At 36.5% G+C, this 24,441-nt stretch overlaps 1 protein-coding gene across 1 annotated transcript in view; it reads left to right on the top strand.

The window, feature by feature from the left end:
• The window catches only part of LOC113508816 (protein tiptop-like), a 223,506-nt gene that overhangs the window by 26,780 nt on the left and 172,285 nt on the right, over positions 1-24,441 (top strand). The window contains exon 3 of the mRNA XM_026891944.1: positions 21,414-21,515. Coding sequence (XP_026747745.1) covers positions 21,458-21,515 — 58 coding nt within the window. The 5' untranslated portion in view covers positions 21,414-21,457. The remainder of the gene's footprint in view (positions 1-21,413; positions 21,516-24,441) is intronic.

The following is a 24,441-nucleotide window of genomic DNA, read 5'->3' on the forward strand; positions in this document are numbered from 1 at the left end:
CTCAATACCTTATGGAATAAAACCATCTGATTAAGATTATATTAAAATAATAATCTGTACGGGTAAAATATTTCCTATAAGTAGTGCCATTGAATATCCATGAATAACCGAATGTGATTAGATTATTCATATTGATTCAATCAAGTCTCAGCAAGCAATCAGCAAAACTGACAAACAACAACAACGGTACAGATAGAAATAAAAAATGAGTTTCATAACAAAATTTCAATAAACGTAATTGGAAAAAAATTTAGAAAACCGTTGACCCTCCATTGTGGGACACAAAGAGCACGTTAATCGTCGAAGGATAGGTAAACGTTGATTTGAATCCATCCATTGTCCCGCGCCATTGTCGGACGCGAAACGCAACGAACTCATTATTGGGAGATCCACTCCGGATTTTTGATTGAGTTGCTCACTCGGCGGCTTGAACGCGGCGGTTTGACAGCGGTTTTTTTATTGATGTAGATTGCATTATTTATCTCCGGATTATGGGTAGGTATGTTAATGTGTGTAAGAAATTTAAGTCGATTTTTTTTTAATGTATTTCAGTGCCTGCCTTTCAATTTTAATTGTGAAAAAAAACTAAATAATAATAATCTCTCTGAACGGAGAGAAATTCTATCTGAAAAGCCGAATGGTTTAAACCTGGTCACTGGGGTTAAGCTTAATCATAAAAGCAACATATACACAATTCAACCTGTATGTAACTATGCCACAAACATTAATTAACGTCTTATAAAAAAACCTACTAACTTCTACATTAACTCGCTGCAACCGCCACAAACGCCCGCCTAGTGCGTCGCCACGTCTTATTGAAGTGTTACCTAAGTTGATCTGATAATGACTTGGGTATCAGCATTGTGCCATTGTCTGTGTGTTTGACGGACCCATTGAAATCCCACTGATCCGATGATAGTAATAATTTGTTGTTTTTTCACGACGTTTTCTTGGATTGCGTATTGTATTTAGTGAGTGACGTCAGTTGTTTCGGTGTTTTGTTTTTAATTGTAGCGGGTTTGGTATGAAGATGTTTTCGGTATTATCATGAGTGTTTTAAAGGTAATGTCGATGTCATATTTTAATCTGACTTTATCTTGAAAGTTGCTTCGTCTGATGGCTTTTCAGTTGACAATAAATTATTCTAAAAAAAGGGCAATATTATGTTAAATAAAAAATCAAAAGTGAAAACAAAGCCACTTACTAAAGAACTTGTTAAACTAAGACAGAATAGCAACCGAATGTCAATAACATTCAGAACTCACATACGTTAATGAATACAAACACTGTCTTGAAAATAATCCGCAAACATTTTTCATTTGAAAACGTACAAACAAGAAGATCTAATATCTCTTGGTTGACGGCGGCGTCGCGTCACGTTCGCGTCTCGTTCCCGTGTCGTGACGTGTCGTGTCGCGTCGCCGTCACTCCGTCGCGCGTCTAATAACGCGCGGAGTCGCGGATGCACTCGCAGCTAACTTGAGATATTGTGACAATGTACTGGGAAAATGCAGTTTAAGACGTGTTCGAAACGAATGAGTTTTATGTTGGTTTAGGTGAGGAATTTTTAATGATTTTTGGTCTCAATTGTACTATCAAGATTTGTCTTAAAATAGTTTTAAAGTTGATGGATAGTGATGTGCAGATAAATCAATCTTTTCGCTTGACAGTCATAAAATATCTTCCTGTAATTGGCCTTTCGAAGTGTTTACGATCTTGAAATGAAGACGCATCATCGTCGAAACATTTCAACTCATACACAATTCATGTTGTCATACATAATAACATTGCACATAATTATCAATCAACCCGTTGTTCTCGTAATTAGTAGTCGTAAAATACGCATCATCGGTCTTTGTGATCGGTTAAACTTGGCTATTATGACTTTATCCTACTTTCTTTGTTTACATCCAGGTTTTATGTATTGTGTACCTTTTTGTTGAAAGGCGTGCTATTAGCGTCTTTTTGCCGTGGTGCAAATTATGTGGTAGGAAAGGTAGCTGGTGGTGGGACTTTTTGTATTTCTTATAATAGGCGGTTTAAATTATGTATGGTTCATAAACTCTACATCCATATTTGAATAATTAGAATTTGAGATTTCTAAACAAAGGTTCGAAAATCGCAGCTTTTTTTTGTCAAAACTGACCTTATATGAAATTGCTTTTTGTCCTGGGTAACTTCGAAAGAAAATACTATAGCAGTCGTTTCCACAGGCGACATTATAGTTCGTAACGATATATCTGTCTCTACATTCCACTCTATGGTGATAGATACAGCATGTCTTAGTAGGGAGTTTTTAGTCGGTTTACTTATTGAGAAAAATATTAACATCCTGTTGTTTTAATAGGAAGTAAGGACCAAGTATTTATTTAGTTTTCTGTAGTAAATAGAATTCTTACAGTTTCTCCTTTAAAGGTAAATAATTTCTTAAATAATACCGATATCGGATAAATAAATAATATCAACAATAGCGCGGATCACAGTGGTCTTGTTAAACAAACTCTGTAATATGTACATTTGTGTATGTTTATGAGTGGCTGCCGAGCGTCGGCAGCCGCAGGGGTAGGCGACAGCGGTTTCAATACTTCGTGGTTCGACCTTGGTGGGGTTCATATATTAAGTCGGTGTGAAATCTGTGGTTCCAAAAATCAATCCTCCAGAACCTTGTTGAAGTATAATGTCGAAAGTGGGGCCGTCTGGTAGGTACGAAATGCGTATTTCATTTAACTCTCCCCCAAATTCACGCAATAATTATTAGTATCAATATTGAAAATGTCTTATTTCAAATATTTTCATCACTTATAGCACTCTACAAATAATTGACTATTTGCAGATTATTGTCAATGTCTGCGTGTGTGCGGGAGACCAATGTAATCGTCATTATATCGGCGCAGTCTGCCGCGGTCGGCCGCTGGCTCTCGTAACTCAGGCCGCGTCACTAATAGAGCGCCGTCCGCCGACGCACAGTCCCCGTTGTTAAGCCCAGTGTACACGCTCCGATCGCAATATTAACATATTCCACGTATTTAAATGTCTTCATCGAGTGCACCGAACTTACCAAAACGTAGGCGTTTACGGCCACTAACGCCTCAGACCAGAGGCCAATACGGTTTTAGGATGCAGTTTCAACGGCTTGTCGACGAAATTTGCGAATGCCGATTTACTATTGTTTTGCGAACCGTTTTCCCGTGTAATGCTCCATTATTTGCATTTACAATACATAAACTACTGTACTTAACCGTAGGAAGGAACCATTTAAAAACAAGTTTAAGAATATTCGTTCGTTTTCAAAACAGCTGTTTAGTATTACAACAACAAATTTTGAGTTTTTTCAATAAATAACCGCTGTAATTCCAGACTTCGACGTTAGAAAAGGTTGCTTACGTATACAACTTTGAATTAACATAATTAATTTCTTACGAATTTTAAATAAAATAACGGCGAATTGTAAATAAAAGTGTCGGTGGAACGCCGGTGGTCTGTCGCATTTGCATCGGCGCACACGCGACGTCACGCGATCTCGCGGACGCGCGCATTTGTGTACCAAGCCTTACGTCGATGCTTCGTCAACCGTGGATCAGATTTATTTGTTTTTAATATGGACTCTTGAATTAGCTTTGCGAAGATTACTTTAAAGTGTTTTTGTAAGAAACCTCTTTTGTTGATGAAAGTGCAAGTTGCTTTGTGTGGCAAAGTCAGATTAGTGATCATTCGTTTATTGGCTGTAAAGAAATAGTTGACTCTGAGTATGAAGTAAAACACACACACTCTTATATTTTGCGCATTACATTACTGAAATGTAAGAAGGTATAATTTAAAGACATGTGGCTTATCAATAAGAGAAATGACACTCATCTTTGATTGTTGGTGTTTATTCTTCCTCTTTAGAAAAGAAATTTCAAAACAGGTTATATATGGGTTAATAGGACATTGTGTCCGGGTCGCATTGTCCATCTGTTGGCAATTTATAAGATATATCTTAAAACAACAACAAGGACGAAATCCAGAAGCCAGAGAAATATTTCTTATTAAAGTTTTTACTAGATAAGGTGGCGCAAACGAATTATTAAGAGCTTAGCAACACGAGCACGTACTTAACAGCAACTCGGCCATATTTCAACGACCACTGTTTAAGTGGCTCACATTAATTTCGTATAATTATTGACAACGTTTCATTGCCAATAAAACCATCGGACATTACCACTACCGCAAGCAGCCCGCAGATAACGCTATCTACAATTAAAGCTAGTCACGACAGTAATGCTTATCTCTAAAAAAAGCCACAAATAAATAGGTTTTTACTTTACACTTTTTATTTCATCCTTTATTAATGCTAACTTCATTAAAAGCGAGCTAATTCAGTATCTGTGCGCAATTATAATTAAGGCGTAAGACCTCACACACGCTTAATTAACGACTGTCGATTAAAAAAGGGCTAAGGCGCGATTCAGAGGCGGCTTCGATAACGCTGGTATCGCGAGGTGAGGTCGGGGCCTAATGAAGCTATGCAAATTGTGCGCGCCCACGCGACCGGCGTTTCAAACGCCGAGCGCCGCGCGCCTGTCGCTCGCCGCTACCGATTGCGAGCGGATCGCTCGAGTATTGTCTCGATTCTAATCGATTTTGATGTGATTTAGTTTAATTGGTGCGACAGCCTCGATGTTTCGAATACCTTTTATCGAGTTCAATGTGTGCTTAACTCGTACAAATGCTTTACTTAATACGGTATTTATTTAGCTTAATGAGTCATTTTACTGTCTAGTTAAATACTTTTGTCATTTTAAGTCTATTATGAGTGGTAATTAGCATAAAATGTTTTCTCTTACGGACTGAAGATTATACGTTTGATTTGGCTAGTAATATGAAACGTGATAAAAATTATCCTCTCATAGGTTACCATCTTGCATAGAGCCCAAGTGATATAAAGGAGTCTAAATCTATAAGAGAACCAGTTACATCGGTATCGCAATAGCAATTTACAGTAATCCTCGCGAACACATTGCGACTGTGCGTCGCATCTCGCATCATAAGCAGAATACAAGCAATTAACTTCATAAACATAACCATTGGCGATGTTTATCTAATCGACGCCGCACACCTGTGTTACCTGGACTAGATGTATCAGGCTTCTGATCACCTGATTACTACAATAATTAAATCATTTATTTAATTGTGTTTGATGAGAAAACGGTACTATTTTCAAAACACGCTTAAGGTAATTGAGGTTCTTTTCAATTGAATAGGACCCAATATCGTTTTATATTATCGTTCAATCCGTTTTATTAACATATTTTACAATTTCAGGCAGCGTGCATGTCTTAAGTTTGCACTCCTGTAAAATTACTTATACATATTGTGTGATTTTCAAAAACTTACAAGGAAACATTTTGATATATAATCTGGATTTACATATAATATCTATTAATGACTGATTTTTTAATAAAAAAATGGTCTTTCAAAAACATCAAATTCCAATTTCCAATACCGACAAAGGGTTAGATCAACTCAAGAATCGATTACAATCACTCGAGACCACAAATCGGTAACGTCCGAGAATCGATTGTCGTTCAAACCGATACGGCAGGTACTCATCTGATAAGTCTGCTGCAGATTTCAAATGCAATTCCAAATTTCAAGATAAAGAGTTATTTTGTTGAAACCCTTCATCGGCTGAAGATATTTTATTTAACTACGATATGTGCTTGACATATCTGTAAATGTCGGCATGTTTGTGTGTCAGTTTTATGGCATGCGGGATCATAAACGCTGTTTTTATTATTTTTAATTTTGCCATAGTATTCTGTGTTATTTAAAAAGGTTACGGGAATTTAATAATACTCATTAATAATACTCAAATGGTCCTTTTTCCCACTGGATATTTGGCATCGTTCTATGCATTTTGACTTTTTTGAAAAATATTGCTTTTTATAAATTAAAAAGAAATAAAATAAAACCAAAAGCGGAGAGGCCAAAATATTGTTTACCATTTTAGATATTTGTGCCTACCAAACTCCCTTATGCCTTTGTCAGTAGTAAGATCTTACACAGGCTAATTAAAAAAGAAACACACCACACCACAGAGGAACATAGAGTGGCCAAGTACAGAATTTCCTTAGCTTTCGAATCTTATATAAAATAATGACCATAATATTGATAGAAACTCTTGCATTATTATCGTTTTCAGTATCGCGTTTTATTTTGAAACGTCAGTTGTAGCTCCTGACCGATTTAGCGGCATTACTGAGGTGTGTTAGTTTGCTTAAGAATATTTTTCGCGGCCTAGGACGCGGTGGCGAGACGATATAAACGGCTACCGTGTGTGCCGGTTCCCTGTGGCCCAGGATAGAGAGTCGGAGGCATGTGGGGAATGTCTTTGCCCAGCTGGGGACACTGTGGGCTTTGATAAAAACAGATTATTTTTAAAACCTTTAACAATTAGACACGTAAGTCTGATAAATAATGAAACCTCTCTTTTTAAATGTATCAACTCGTTTCTGTTATGTAGAACATTTTCCAACGTATATTGAACTATTCCGAACGTAAACAATTTGATAACCTTTATTAATCCACGCAAACATTTAACATTTACCATTATGTCTACCTAAATTAATTCAAACACACCGCCGCTGGCGGCGCCGGCCTTCGTTTTTTTCCGTCGCACTTCGTGAGTTTTCGCCGGGCAGGCGCAGACGCAGCTGTCAAGACGACTTAGATAAGCTAGGCTGTATCCGTGTTATAGATTGTTTGGATATAGGCCAGGAGTGAGGATAAGACCGTTGCATATAAATACAAGGGTATGCCGAAATGATAATTTAATTACCATTTACGTGATAACGTTGTCTTGTATTGAGAACTTATCTATAGATAAAGTTTACTATCTAGTATTTTTTCCTTATACTAACCGCTGTTAAACACGTGCAACCAACATAAATATCTACGTAATGAGATAAAAGGTAGATATTTAATTAATTTAATCGTAAAACTCTATAGAAGAAGTCTTACATAAAAAAGCAGTCGCAAATTAGAAAACATTCTCAAACAATCCAGAAGCGACTTTCCAATCCCCCCGAACCTTTTCACATCACATCAAAATTTCCAATTTAAACCCGTACTCCGCCTCCCTGGCTCCTAGCCTATACATCGAGTTCTACACGTCCGGATATGAAGATAGCATTCGGAAAAACGAAAGCGTACATTCACTCAGTTGTACGTTGTTCTTGCGACTTTTTTTTGTTCCTACGTTTTGTCGCAGCCGCGTTTTTTTGTCGTCTTTTGTGCGACTGTATCGATTCACGGGTGTTGTGCTTGAGACTGTTTGTGGAATTAAAGATGATGAATAGGAAATGTGTTCGCTGTTATTTGGTGTTCCTTTGTTGTTGTGCTTCTAGCGGGGATTATCGGTTTCACTGTGGTCTTGTAGTGAACCCGGTGTTTGCGTAATACTTGTTTAGTTTAATACATTTTGTTACTGATTTAAAAGTCTATGTAACATTAACTTCAATCACAGTTATTTTATACAGTTCACAACTTCACACTAGATCGAGTAATGTGTGTGTGTTTTTCAATACAATTAAGTATCTATTGATGTCTAACAATAACTTATAAATTACACAAAACATTGTAACTCAGCGTAATAGTACACAATTCGTTTGCGGGCCGCAGCGCTAACTAAATAAACACGTATTTTAACTTAATCCAAAACCATGATTTTATATTTTGACATCAAACAGACATTCGAAATATATTCTAATTTCCACAATAATGAGTTTTAATCACAATATAATGTTATTTCGATAACAAACTCTACACACAACGTAAATTATTAGCAAAACATATTTTATCAACTTTTCGTCTAATTTAGTGTCACTTTTGTCAGCCTAAAGCCTGGATAATGGGCTAGAATTTATTGTAGTACAAGTAAATCAATTTAAATTTAAATTACGTTGATTTATCTGTATAGTTAGCTGATAAAGTGCGTTTTATCTATTGTTCATGTAACGCGTTGTGCGTTTGTTGTTGGTGGGTATAAGCTTTTGACAAGTTTGTGTGATATGGCTATTGGGTATAAAAATTGATTGCTCTATTAAAATTGAATAGTTGATTCTGCAAATAAGTTAAATGATATTACTTTTACATGTCAATCCCATGTTAAGTTCGCTTGAGTCAACATTTCCTAACTTGCTACTCTAAGAAGAATCGTGGAAGTAAAAACGTAACCTAACGTTTTCTTTTGAGCACATTCTTACGAATGAATGTCTCGTCCCTCTTACATTCGCACCATACTTAAATTCATTCACGATACGTCGACTTCAGCCCGATTCCAATAAAAACAAAACAACCAATTACATTTAGCATGGACTTGTATTAAATATAGGGAATCATTTATATGTATAATGACTGACAATAAAATTGATCGCCAGTCGTCGCCATTTTCTCCCGATTACTGTTTAACCCCACAGATATAATATACCTTCAGGTTTTTATGACGGTAGAATTTGTATGTATTTATAGAAAACCAGAATTGCAAGCATTTTTTAGGAGCGCGTAGCTTTTACATGTTTATGGGACGTATTGACCCCGGTGGCAAGTGAAGGGTTGATTAAAAGGATTTCTAAGAAGTCGTATTCTATTGAGGAAGATAGGTGTGTGGTCCTTACTCCGTCTCACAAGTTACTGAATCAGTGTGTTAATGTATGGTGGCGCAGCGATGTATGAAATAGCCTAGGTAATGCAGGGTGCAGGCAAACTTGTTCATGACTACCATATCCACTGATTAGACTTATATTACCATTATAATTTATTAATGAGCAACTTTCTCTATTCCGACTGCTCCTAGCTATACGACGCGCTACCTTATAGAAAGAAGTCTCATTAAAAAGTGCAGTTTTTACAGTAGGTACGTTACAAGTTTACAGCCTTATAGGGGCATTGACCCCGACCACCGGCAGGCCATAAAAACCTCACATCGATCCTGATCATTTTCATTAAGCATCAGAATAAACTAACCGCTCCTACATTAAAGTACACACAAGCGATGCGATAACTATAAAATTTTTACTGTCCCATAAGTTGTGCTTGTGTGCATACACGCGTCCACCTGCGCGTGTGTGCGTGCCGCTCAGCCAATCACGTGCGTCCGTCACCGGTTGACATTAGCCGGGTAATATATGATTGAGGCTGGACATTTTTCGCATTCGCCGATATTTTAAAGTGAGATAAAATCGTACCGTGTTTATAGCGGCGAGATTCGTTTCTTTTATTACTGATTTGTTTGGTATGTGTCGGCGAGATAAGTACATAAGATAATATGCTATGTACTGCCTTTTAATGACGGTTAGTTGACGGCTGGGTATCGAACTTATTGGGGATAGGGTTTCGGATACTTAAATTATCTTGGAGATAGTGTGTCAGTAAAATGCAACAAGCTTTTATAAAATTATAGCACCTTGAAGCAATAATATTTACGATGAAAGGTCGATTAAGACTAACAACTTTGGTCTTTAGTTAATCTGATTAAAGATATTCAAGTTTTGATCCTTTCGGTTTCGAGGTTTGGAACTTCAGAAACACTCATTTACCTTTGTACAGATTGACCTAACAGAGACTAACACTATTGCACATACAAAACTCCACAAAACCGCATCATTTAAAAACCGTAGCCTCCAATACAGTATGACACACAAACTGCCACCAATCTAGCTTGACAGGTCCCTATCAATACAAACTATGACAAACAGACGGACAGATCGCCGTTTATTAGCGATCGCATGAATCACAGGCCCTTAGTGGTGGGCATGAATCTCAATTGTCCACAACGATGGCTGACACCAGGACACTCAACTTCAGTTTTTTAAGTCTTGCTGCACAATTGTAGGGTTATTTGTGACTGATGATCGCTGTTCCGCATAATTGTCTAACTCGACTTGATGTGGAGGCAATCTGGTGATGATGAAAGATGGCGATGGAGCGTGGGATGAGGTTTCAAGATCCATGTCACTTGCATAATACTCCGGCATTGCTGACTTGGGGTTTCGGAAGAATAGTTCTTAGTTATTCTCAGACTTTTATATGTCAAATTACTTACTCCTTAATTAGTTTTCCGGTACTGGTACCTATGTGTTGTCTAGACTAAGTAGAAAAACCCTACTTATGTAAGACGACGAAACTATAGATTATAATCGGTCATCTTATAATAAAGACAAAACAATTCGAAGACAATTACAAATGCGACCAAACCGATTCAACCTCCAATCGCAGCCCATTAAGATACCCATCTATAATACGGTTTAATAAGCTAATCGGGCGCTGAAATAATGTATCACCTATACATATCATAAATATCTCATAATTTCTAGACGGATCTTCGTTGCCAAATGCCAACGGCTGGCCAATTTGTCTGTCTGTCTGTGTGATTTGTGTTGCAACTCGCGTAGGTATGTAATTGGGGGCGATCGATGTCGCGATGCGCAGGAGTTGTGCATCTCGATGGATAGGCTTGGGTATTAGGATGTGCTTTCTGTGTTACAGAATGTTATTGAGATAAATTATTCGTTCTACACTTGTCTGTAGAGAGTTGCGTTGTTTTTTTTTTCATTTATACCTGATTCCTCTTCCATTTTCTTTTCTATTCAAACCATGAAAAACTTGTTTCCTCCATATTCGAAAATTTCACTAAAAAGAAACAACTTATCATTGCCTTAAAATTGCAAACAGAACCAAGAGCCATGGAAAACAGTTTTCCAATACAAAGCAAACGTAAATAAGACACAATTTTACCTACTTTCCTTTAGTGAGGAAGGAAACTATATTACTGTAATGCCAGATATGAATCTAATCGTGAAAGTTATAGTATTGAGAGCAGAGGGTTCAACCGCCATAGATTAGCAACCTTTCACTGCGATAATATTTCACGTCCGAACGCACTGTTTAAGTGTCGATTAGAGCACTGAATTATACAAAGCCAGTCGTGACTTACACATTTGTTTATAAATGTCCAGTAAATATGATTTGTATGGTAAAATGATTATAACTGGTGATCTGATAGCGACAGTAAACGCAATAGCAATAGGAACTGGTGTTGGACCAGAGGCTATAGAAGATAAATGGAGTAAGCTAAGGAGGCCAGGTGCCTTGAAATACATAGATATTGTCAGCAAAATATGTAACGCTGTTTCAAGTATTTCAATTTGTCAAGTGTACAAAAATGACACCCAGCTGTAAGGAATTTAATCCTTGTATGTCTGAATGTTCATAAACATTCAAATCACAAGATCACCAGTTTCAGAACAAGCCTTCGTGGATCACAAAAACACTTGACCACCGTAGAGATCGAAACATTGCAAACATTGAGTTTGGCGTGGAGGCTTAAATGTACCTACCACTCAGCCATCTATTACACATCGGAAAACCACTTATGAAGATTTACCAAATACATGATAGTTGTCTGTACTTAATTTAATATTTAATCACACTGCATCTGAAAGCAGAATAAATATGGCACGCGTAGGCGGACACGATATCTGTATTGAAGATGATTCACATCCAATAACAATACAACACTCGTAAATACCTCAGGCTCTGCTTACACTACAAGTGGAGCCTGTTCATATTTTACCTTGGATATTACGCATGTTGGTATCTTTCCCATCAAGACCTCCTTCAATCTCGTCATCCCATAGCGTCTGACCGCTCGTTACACTTCATGTTTATGCTACTTTGTTTGATCGCATCATGGCTGCGCCTCTCCGAGATCAAACCCCTTCAATTTGCTCGCCTGCTAATGAATTCCAATGTTATTAGGTGTCCTGCGGTGAACCCAACGGCTGACATCCACCTATGGAATTAAAATTGCAACTTGAGACTAAAGCTGCTTGCACATGACTCACGAGACGCTTCAGTTTTAGGCAAGGACTGACCGTTATAACTGTCCCGAAATACATTATGCTTATAGATGAATGTCCATAGTCATTTATTGATCCGTTACGAGGTGATTGACTTCTAAAATCAAAACTGTAATCATTAAACTGCGAACCTCATTTAAATTAAAGGATATTTCTGTCACTTAAAAAGTGATTATTTACATAAAAACTAATGAAAAGGACAAATCTATTTTTACGGAGAGAGGTTACATTTTAAAGTTTACAGCGTTAGGGATATAAAGTCTCGAGTGTGTGGAGCTCTCAGTTAAAATTTATTGATCATGCTTGATTGGGTTTTCTGTGGAAATGTTCAGACATAGCATTTATTGGCTCACATGACATTGGCCAAGAATAAGTAAGTGCTAAGCATATTTAAAATAAACTTGTAGCCATAACACATGCTAAATGTGGTAGTCGGATAATTAAATTAAAATTTTTGCTGTGTTTTGCATAAATGTCGTACATAACCCGATATGTTAATAAAATAAGCCTTACTAGGTTGGAATGTAAATTTATTCACAATTTCTGAGTCAAAACAGTATAACATGGTCGGCTGAGCGCAGGTAATTATTATTGATATGTTCCGGACTTGTCAATCAACAATTGCTTACACAATTCCCTGGTGGACTAATATTTACTTGGCTCTGCATCCACTGCTCAGCTCGGCCTAAGTAGCTTTGTATGCAAATGGCCTTAGACTTGTCACGTTGTGCACTTGCGTCGCGTCACTCGTCGCGATTGATTCCCGATCGATAACCATTGTATTCTCATCTTTATTTCAACAACAATATAGCGTATAATCGAATGTATCGCGAATAGAATCAGGTCTTATTAACCGAGCAACGAGGCATCAGTATCCATCATAATTTCGCCTCATTTTGTAATGCAGCCGCGCGATGCGATATTTTCATATTCAAAGCAACTTTATGTGTGCGGGCAACATCACTTTTATTACTTTGAACTTAAGATACAATTTACGTCGTGATAAACGACGTGTTAAATTTGTTTTTTAAGTGCGTAGGCTGTACAGTTAGATGCAAAAGTGGAAATATAACTTGATGTTGCAAACTTTAGTAGGAATAGTATAAAACGAGCAAGAACGTAATAATATAACTTGCTATCGATTAGGACGTGTCTGTCGTTTATGGAGTGATTTGTACACCGACTCAGCGAGATGTTTCCTTATTATAAGGTGTTCCTTTTATTATTATAGTTAGTTCGGATTCCAAGTTTCATCACCTCTGTAAAATTGTAAAATTATTTCAATTACATCAGCCAGGTAGATATAACCTTGTGTAACTTTATTCAGTTAATACGTAGGATATTTCTGCTATTTGCAAGTTAACTGTTCCTCCTTGTGAGCAGTGATTCCTGGAAAACAAGGAGTTTGATCTTTTGCCTTTAGGTACTGCTACCGGCTGTTGTGTAGGACGGTACCTACATCGTATCTCAAACCTACGCAGTTCCTATAGACTTTCCTGACATCCTTTAGAAGTCAGGATATTTTGCTTTAACACCAAGATTCATGTTTTATAATAATTTTGCGATGCTTTCCCCCTTCTTTTTCTTCTTACCTTAACCTTTTCGCTGGTGCCTTGGTTATTCTTATACCAACAGTTTCATCTATGACAGTTGGGTAGGTCTTTCTATTCTGCAAGTATATCGAGGTATCCACTTGTGTCCCCCACGATACCAGTTCCACAGCCTCTTGATGTGAAAGTCGTTGATGTTAGACGCACTAAGGATTTCGTCTCGCTAATCCGCTCACTTGGGTTTCTCTGGGAATTAAATTCTGACTCCATCTTGATCAGATACGTTTCCCTTTTATGGCGAGCTGTCTCCGCTTGTTAGAGTGACAGTGATTTTATTGTTCCCTTTCATTTGGATATGGCAAATTTTTTCGTTTAACATTATTTCAGATTTTATTGGTCGGTAGTGAAACCAAAAACGTTATAACAACTTTTTGGATATATTGATGACAATATTCTATTTTAAGTAACAGTAGCATAAACACAAATCTACGTTTCTTAATCTGTCTTAAATTTAAATGGAAATTTGGTCAATATTGACTACTACCCATACTCGCGAATGATCATAAACGTGTAGCAAAAAATTAACTTCGGTTTCATTATCGCCAACATCTGTAGCTGAAACGATGCTGAAATCCATCAAACTGTTCAGACATCCATCCACAACTACCCTGATCCAGTATTACCTAATCAACAAAAACAAACATTAATTAGTTTAAATAAATAATAAAATGACATTGGTGTGCGCTAATGAGCACTCCAGCGTAGGTGTCGGTGACAGGCCATCAGGCCCGCAGGTAATCGACTCACTATCATTATTTGCGACGATGACACTTGAATGGAATGACGTGAATGTGGACAAAACTATTTATAAATAGATGTAGGTTAGCATAAACAATTTGCGGTTTGTACTTACTGTACAGTTATGGTAAACACTGGTTACGGTGGTAGGAAAGCATAGGGAGAGTTAATTCAGATTTGATATGTAAAAATTTAAGGAAAATATTTCATTGTTCTGAAAGCAAGGTTCAGTAAATTTTAAACGAGTTTCATTTTTGACTATCCTAAAATTCAATTGTTATAATATTGAAACGCATCTGCCATTCCTGATAAAGTAAAACAAAACAGTTAATCTGCAAATACAGCGAACCTTCAGGCTTTCACGTTAACCACGATTTTCGAGAAAAATGCGCGAAAACAGTGGAAATTGTCGTCCAATATTCCAATCAACGTCAGTGCATTACACGTTTGACATATTTTTAATCACCTGTTTATCTGTTGATCATTTAATTAATCAGTACCGTCACGACGATATCTTAATTAAAACTTTATTAATAAACTCAACTGAACCGAATAAACTGAACGTTTTTAACGAAATTTCATATGTTTGTGTTTTTGTGCTGACGATTGCGACGCGGGAGCGGCACGAGAGCGACACACCAGCAATGGCGATTGTTTTATTATAACTACACCCGAATTATGATCATATACTTTCTTATTAGGATCGAAATCTTAATTTTTTTTACACTTGGTTAATTATGCTTTCTGCTTAATTTCTATTGAGTCACGAGACTTTGACATTTGGAATTTGTCTGATGTCTTTAATTTATGAAAGCAGTTCTAGACATAGTTCCTAACATAATAAGTGTCACAATCGTATTGTCCCCGCGTCGCAGTCGCTCCGCAGCCACCAAACACTCACATATCAATATCCGATGAAGGTAATGAGGGGTCGGTAATTAAATGTCCTCTGTCAAAGCCGTCGCCACGTCAAATTATGTATAATCAAAATGGCGGCGGTGACGTCATCCGCGCCCGTTAATATGAAGGATTTACTTTTATCTGGCGAATAGTTGACGTATGTTGACTTACGGATTCACTTTAAATGAAATGATTTTAATTAATTAATATTTTTCGATGTGATTGTTTTTGTGACGTTACATGATTAATAGGTGAGCTTTCTGTTATTGTGGTACTGTTGTTTTATATGGATCAGTAACCCTTATAAAACAACAATTCCAGACTGCGGATGAAAGATGGCATCCTTAAACAAATGATAACCGTCTAATTTAGAAAAGAGGTAGATAAACACCTTCAAATTCAAATAAAACCGTTTCGAATTCATAGTTCATTTAAATTCAGAGTGCCAGTAAAATACGTTACCCATTTGAAGTGCGACCTTCCATCGTGGCGGTGCGGCGTGCGGAGTGTCGCGTTACGTCCCGTCCCGCGTCCGTCCAACCTAGACGTTATGAAAGAAACGTCATAAATCTATCAAAAGTGACGCGCACACTTAAATTATGAATGTGATCTTGAGTGATTTGTTGCTCTCGTGCTCTGCAAAAAATAATGCCACTGAAATAACTGGAATATGTTGATAGATACAATGCGCAACGGTGTGCTTGTGGGATTTTAAAATAGATTTTTATTATTAAATTGTGGCTGCTATGTCTGTTTCAACGCAGATTTAATAAGGTATAGAATTAATATTGTGAAAGGTTTTCGATGATTAACGCTTGATATTATATCAGCCCAGTGTGCACAACAAATAACTGTCTGAACAAAAAATCTTAAGCAATATCCATCAATTCCCACCCCTTTTTTAAAGAAAGCTTCTCTACAAAAAAAACTTTTTGTGTAACAAAAATTTACAGAATAATAAGAAAAACGTTATCGTGCTTTCCTCTGTAATCCCGAGTAACGAATTTATGTATTTTTCTTGACTCCATAAAATGGCCGAACGTAGTAAGCGTTTAATTAACAAAAACGTCAGACTTGAGACCGGGGGGTCGGTCCGAGACCCGTAAATCAAGTCAAAATACTATACAATAATTAAACGTATGATGAACTGCGTTTGTTCTTATATTTACTCGCTCAACTGATATTCTACGAGCTATTTGTAATAGAATAAAGTTGCATTTCGTATCGACATGTTATTTCAAAATTTATGACACTAACTTAATTTTGTAATACATTTAAAGAATCACGATTTATCATACCTACATTTTATGAACAGTGAATTTATGTCTTGTAGCCATCTAGGCTCACCTGATAATAACTATGTATAGACTAAGCTAAGGGCCAGTTAAGGTCTTATGCAGCTGCAAATTTAGTTCGTGATAGGTTAGAAATAGGAAGTTTATAGCACTAAAAATATGTCAGTCACGCTAGGTGTAGGCACAAAACTTTCCACTACAAGAACTATTATGTTGATGAAAACCTCTAACGCATTTTCCTTCTTAATATTAACTGTGCCAATAACGAAGCCAGCGTAACGTCTCGGGATATTAAATACCACATTTTATTAAAATAAGATAAACAAATTCTCATTTTGAGCTATAAAATTAAAAAAAAAGTATAAAACTATCAATAATAAATTACTGGTGGACGATGAAAGAGGATTCGTCTCATCAGCTCGTCCAATCGCGAGTGCCACGGAGGTACACTTTTATGACCTGTCCCCGCTCCCGGGTATGCCCACTATATTAATGTATTTTTTACAACGTGAGATATGTTTTGACTGCAGACCTCGCCCACGGATCTAATTTTATTACCCATATATTTAATGACACCGCGATCAGTTGTCTACGATAAAATACCAATGATCACTTATTAGCATCGGTATTAAAATTTCACTCAAACGCCATTTTGAAATTGATCGGCCGTGACATCGGAATGTCTGATCGTTTATCAAAAACATTATTGTGATTTGAATTTTTATTTCGTATGAGTAAATAGATATGAATAGATCAATCTATTTCTAAGAAATCTAAAACAAAGGGCTCTTGTGTTTCACTTGCGCAGCAGTTGTTGAAAAATTTGCGAATAGCACATAAAAAGTATAAATAGTTTTTGTTTACTAAAAGTGTACAATTTGTGCAATTTTAGACAAAGACCGCAATAAATTACGCTATTGTCACTCGGGACAATGTTACAATAATTTAAGAATACGTAGAAGAGCACAATAGCACAAATATGCGAAGCACTTTTACTCAAAACTTTCATTGTGGTGTATGAATGTTTTTGTATTAAAATATTGATATTGAAATTGTGTTTGAGACGGCGACGAGACGTTTTCTGATTGTTCATTCTGTTTCCAATGTTTTACGATTCGTTATTATTTTTATAAAAACATTGCTTGCTTTTGCTGAATATTATTAAAAACATATCTATCAAAACCAGTCATTTTTCCACCAAACATGTCATTTGTGCTATTTAAGCTACTGTGTCGAAATGTATTTATCATCATCATTGTCTCACAAAGGTTTCTAACTTTTCTGGCAATTCTATCGAGCATCGCGCAACATAATTCACACGTATCGTATCTCACAAACGCGTAAAGCACTCAATAAAGCTTCCCAACCTAGCCCAACATTACTATCGTACAAACATTCGTTCACTTTTAACGAAAAGGGTGGCAACACGTTATCTGAAGTCGGCACAGTGGTCCCGCCGCATCTGTCCGTACATAAATCTGTCGCATATGAAAAGAATTAAAACGTTCCCTATTGTAGACGGCTGAATAAATCTTACAGATATCTTTGTGAGGGACGCACGACGCCCGCGGCTCTCCGACGAGGAACGGCGATATTTTACAAGTTTTTGACAGCCGATATGGCTTTCCTAAGCGGCACCTGCCCACTGTGCGCTGATGCCCGATCGCCAATGCTTCATACCAAAAAAATTTTTGGATTTTTACTTAATTAACTCGAACATACTTGACTGGATTACAAATGTAAAATGAACTTTGTTTTATAATCTTTTAATGACATTTCAGTGATTGTAATTTTATACTTTATAAAATATACATTTCGTATTATTTTTTACTATTCTATTAAAATGAGTGTTTACTTCAAACTTGTCCAGTTGGTATATGCGCACACCATTAAAAGCCCATAAAAAAGTAATGGTTGAGCATGTGATGTGGCGCTATTTCTTTCGACATAAAAAGTCGTGCTGACGCATAATTAATATTACTTTTACCTTTTTATTATTTATGTGAGTCATACAAAATACTTGCTAAGCATGTTTTCACGTTATTCATGATTAACGTTCATTAAATCTTCAAACTTTCGTTCAACGTCCTTCACATAGTTTCACCTTGAAAACTAGATGGCGTTAGGTGTCAAGGAAAATATACGCCAAGTTTGTAACTTCTGTTTTATTATAGTAATAAAACATATTCTTGTTTATTACGCTAATTAATAGCTTTTTAACAAATCACTTGATTTTAGACTTGAATTCTATAATCATAAAAGAGATATATTGATATTAAAAATCAAAGTTATAATAAAAAGCATGAATTTATATGATCACAAAAGCGTTTACGACCAATTAATACCTACTCTAATCAAATAAGTTTAATCAAAGAAACAGAAAAATGCGATCACCGTGGAACCACTTAATAAATTGTCTGGGACTTGTAAGGAGAAAAAAAACGTGTATAAATCGAGTCACCAATAACACTATAGTATGGAGTTTATGGCACTGCCCTTGAAGTGTGTTATCGGGCGACGATTCTTTATTGACACTATAAATGTGGGAAACATACGGGGAGGCTTTACGGCCGCGCCCGGTGAGTGTTTCAAGGTACAATGTACGCGAGATGAGGTTGTAACCTCGTACAGTGCGCCCAGTGTAACTTGGCATATACGGAACGAGCTACAAAATGTTTCTATCTCTGTTTTACACAACTAATTTGAATGCTTTGATCTCGCTCTTAAAAATCTTTATCCTTTTTCCAAGGCGCCAAGTTTCATCGGCCGTATTGTCACTTGTGCGCTGTAAATCTCATGCACTCGGACACCGGAATGACAGGAAATTAAATCACAATTGTCACTTCAGTATGTTTATTTAGCTGCATGTAAACATCAACAAATAACTACCATGTTTACATTTTACAATTGGTAGAATTGATTTGTTAAGTATTTTAAAAAATTTACTTAGATAAGTTACTTACATTTTAATTACACTTATTAATGTAAATGTTTCAATTTCAACCTACATAAAATGAGCAATTAAGGAATCTTTTAAATTATGATAACATAAACTTACAAGATTACAAACCCTATCTCCTACTCCACATTTTCTTAAGTACGCAAAGCTTTTTCGTTGGACAAGCGCTGCGCGGCCGCGCGTTATCTCTTCCCGTATATTTCCGTCATTACAGTGACTGATTTACAAGGCTTTAGCGGAATATGTCCGTCGGACCCGTCCAGTGTCGCCTCACAGCCACCGCCCCAATAATCGTTAAGACAAGGCGCGTTAATACCTTATACGATTAAAAAAATATACTCCACATATTGATGGACTCACAATTGGTTTATGGTACCGGTCCACTAAAGGGTTTTGATGTTTTTAAAATTGACTCGGGACTTTAACTACTGTCCTTAGTGCCTGTCAATCACAACAATATTGTGTGCTAGCTTAGTGGTTGTTGTGGTTTTAATTCTGTTTGTTTTTGGTTTGATTTTATTTAGTACAAGATGTTCTGTTTGAAAAGGGTTTTTTTTGGAATTAGGCGCATTTTGTAAATTGTAAGAGCATAACTTCGCTACAGCATAATGGATCTTTGTTGTTTACGTGTTTGAGAAAATGTAAATGTTACTGGAACTAAATTAAGGGAAAAATGAAATGTAAACTGTGAGAGATACACATATGTACGTGAGTCTAGGTCGTAGCTCGTGACATTCCGTTGCATCTATCCTTCTGGCAGACAGTCGTGTATGTACTTGTCAAGTATGAAATATTTTCAGTCATTTGTTTTATTAATGACAAACAAAACTTGCCTTTTTTACAGCAATTAACATAAATAATAATACATGTGACCTGTCCAGAAAACACGGTTCGTGCAAATTTATTGAACACATCTGTTTATACACAGTCTTACATATTAGAGGCAAGTATTAATAAGATACAGTTCCGGTACCTCGAATTACATTAACACCAACCGTTTTATGTATTTTCACAGCACACGATTCCATAATTTAACATGACATAGTACATTAAAACATTTTTGAAAGTGGCCCATCAAATGGAGTGGGCACACACCTACGTGCTGCGCGACTTGTTATATCTGTGTTGTGCCGTGTGCGTATCTTGTTAAACAAAACAAAATTAATCAAAAACGCCCAACAATGGTAATCGGGAGACAGTGTCCGTCATAAATCGAGGGTGATATCACGGCATCGCACGTCACTGTATCGCATTACGACATTGTCTGTTTGATATCGAATTTATTACGAGGGGCTTATTCGAATCACTCGAAACACGTCAGCCGGCATCGCTCGGCTCTCATAAATTCTGTGACATATCGTTCGAGTTCCGAGATTTTTCTGTATAAAACTGTCGACGTTGTTATGCACTCCGATAAGCGAACTTACAACCCTAATGATAAAGTATTAAGGTTTAATTTGAATTTTGACAACGGCAAATATAATGTTGCTCTCGATATCTTGCCGTGTCTTGCCTCATATTAATGACGGTTCTTATTTTAATTTATCGTGAATATTTTCGAATGTGTTTAGTGACTTGAGCCATTGGATTTTTTGATGTTACTCATCGGTTTTAAGAAGTGATCGGAGCCGATTGAGATTATCTTTTAAAAGTCAATTATAATGTGATACAAAAGTGTTTGTCAGAAAATATTCAATTTTCAAGCGGTGGGTTTATAAAAATCCTCTTTTTTTCCTTAATATTGCAATAACACTAAAAGACAAACACAATTTATTATAATTCTTTCTTTTTTCAACACTAAACACCTGTAGATAGCGTACTTGACTGATATACTCCATTACTCCTTCTAATAATAAAGGTAAACTATTACATTAATCGGAGTTTACCGATGACATGGACCAACGATCTTACATTTCCCTATACTGGCACCAACTCCATATGTCACTAGGACAACCAAACTGACAAAACCTTTTGTAAAGCTTGACCTAACGATATTCATCTCTTGTTTCAGATGAGAGAGAGTGACCAGCAAGTAAAGTGGAGCGAGAAGTAGAGATGCGCTCCAAACAGCAGCCGCGCCCGTCCTACCGTTGGCTCAACACGAACGAAAACGGTGAGTCTAGCTTAACTAAGTTATACTTAACGAAGGAATATTGTTATTAGTATTATTGGGAGTCTCGTAAAATTACGACACCCTAAAAAAAGTTCCACTTTGTAAAAGCCGACAAAGCCGTTGCAATTTTGGTATAGAGGCGGTGCTATGTGTCATGTAGAGCCAAATCTTGCTTCTACAATTTAAAAGAAAATAATTTAACATTTAATAATTGACTGATACAGTATTCTGGGGCTACCCCTTCATAGGAATGGCATTTTTGCCGCCACGTGAATAGTCGTGCATGATCATGTTTCGAAAATCTTAAAAAAGGCCGACTTTAAATAAAAAATGGGAGTTAAAAATGTAATGCAATATTTCGTCACAGCCATTGGCGAGTAAGGGAAAACACATATCTGTAAACACACGAGCGATGCGGCAGTAAACTTCTAAATAATAAAATACTTCGTATTTCTATAACAACAGTCATAATTAACAAAGCGATAAATTCTAAGAATACTTAGTGACAAACATTCCAAACTAATTTTCTATATCCTCTATGGCTGAGATACGACATTCGCGTTTTAATTTACTCATTTTTACTAAACATTAACTGAGGAAACTGAATTCTTGGAAGTCAATAAAATGCTGGAATATTTCCGTTCGATACATTATCTGGAATACAGATAAAATCAAATAAGATTAATAAATAAAACTTAGTAATGATATTCAATTACCTGTTCATTAAATAGTTTTATAGCCCTGCTTATCAATTACCACGATTATTTAAATATAATATCTATTCAATTCAAGGACATCCGTTTCAAATTTTGACGTCTCAATTTATGGGCAAGGACCTCGGCGTGTTCTCACAGAGTGCAGCCAGTCCGCCACACCAATTATACAATCAGTAATTCCACGCCTATTTAATCACAACCAACTTAAAATAGATTCGTTGACTTACTGTTCTCAACACGACTTTTTTACACTGTGCAACAAAGATAAATGTGCCGTAACTACAAGTTCTAACCACCCTTATCCCATTGTTTTAAAGTCTAAATTCCTTCAAAATGCATTTGCAGTCCGAATAATTTGTCGCAGCAAACAATTGAAACCGGGACCGTGACGTGACGATTCTGAATATCCAACTAAAACTCGCAATAAATATTAAGTTATGACCATAGAAAAAAAGTGGCATACAAAACGCAAATGTACTAAGTAATAATTCATAGGTCTTTTTGTATGAAACTAAGCCACCGTGAAGCGATAAATAATATTTATTTTCGCTATTATACGGGTTTTTGTCAGTTGTAATGGGTGTAAAGCGCTGAGCGGGTTGGGTCGCGCCGCGCGCTGCCAGCGCCGCGCTCCTGACGGAGTGACGTCACTGTGACAGGGGATGACGAGCTGCTTGAGAACTGGAACAAGACATCACTATACACAAGCTCTTGTTTCACCAGCCTTACTTACTGGGTAGAGAATGAATCTAAAATATTCCCTGGAGCAAAAACTGCAGAGCCAATTTATTATCACTAAGAAAATCTTGACCATTCCTTAAACTAATCTTCTCTTAAGACTAAGAACAAAATCTTAATTTTTCAATTCATACAAGGTACTATTGAAGCCGGCATAAAATAATAAATTATACAACAAACAAGTCAAAACATTATCTCCCAAATTAAGTTGTAAATAAGCAATCGTAAAATCTTACACAATACAAGTCTTAATACTTGGACCTAGATAATACCGATCACCTTGACTAGATTAATTGCTAGATACAGCAAAACAAAGTTATCAGCTCTAGACTGATTGATCAATTTATAGTCACCAAGTATCTGGTGTTTACCTACGTATCTCTGTATTAATATTGGTTTTTAGTCTGTTAGACTTGTATCGTATTTGTGTGTGTAAGTATAGGGCTTGGTTAAGGTTTATTTTGGTGTTTTCGAAGTAATACTAATTTTCTTATAGAGGTAAAGCAAGCAGCTTAAACTATTGCATCTTCACTGTATCTGCACTATCTGCAGTGGCAGTCGCCAAAAGATTGTAAGAACACCCTGCTGTTCTTTATCGACCTCCTCAAAAACATTCAACTTAACCATTTCTTTTGTATCCTTCCTATGCAATGCATACCTTCTCCAATTACCATAATTTACCTGCCCTAGCAACCCCAATTCAACACCCTTTAACCAACAAGTGACCACAGACAAAACTCCCAGCTGCCTAAAATCACCGTGACACAATCACAGCCGACAATGCAATAAAATAATAAAAACTATCCATAGTTTAGTTAAATTTATGGTTTGCCCGGCGTTATTTACAGGCTTTCTCTTTGGACTATTGTTAGCAATCTGTGGACCAGTTAGCGTAAATATAATGGCTGTGCTGATAACCTTAGCGTGTGGGGAATCTGGTTCAGGAATGTGTTTTCTCCACCTTTAAAGGTTTGCTTGAAATATGTGGGAATGTCTGTGGAGGGCAAGTCCATTTTATTGTTTTTCACGAACTTAGAATAATCTTTACATCTTTAGTCATAGCGTCGGTCGAATGTTCTTTTATAGCTATTTTCATTTCTACACTCGTAAAATGTCACATAAGCTTGAAACTTAAAAAAAAATATCGCAGGTAACTTTCAAATTCTTGATTTACAGTACCGCAACCTCAAAAGGTGGACAACCTAAACAGTTGGCCGCTTGACGTATTTTACGCGTTTCGGTAATCATTTAACCGACAGACGGTTTATTAGCTTTTTTATGTATGTGAGAACAATTGTTGAGAACAAAATGTTGGGCCACTAAACCTTTAAGTCACTTTCATTGTTTTTACGACTGACTTCCAGTCTTTAAGTTTTTATTGGCAACCCTTTGTTATTTTTGACAGAAGTTTGTGAAGAAGACTGGTCCATAAATTGATTAGGGCGTGAGGAGTTGCGTCATAAAAAAGACAT

Source organism: Trichoplusia ni, chromosome 3 (genome assembly GCF_003590095.1).
Source record: "Trichoplusia ni isolate ovarian cell line Hi5 chromosome 3, tn1, whole genome shotgun sequence".
Taxonomy (NCBI): Eukaryota; Metazoa; Arthropoda; class Insecta; order Lepidoptera; family Noctuidae; genus Trichoplusia; species Trichoplusia ni.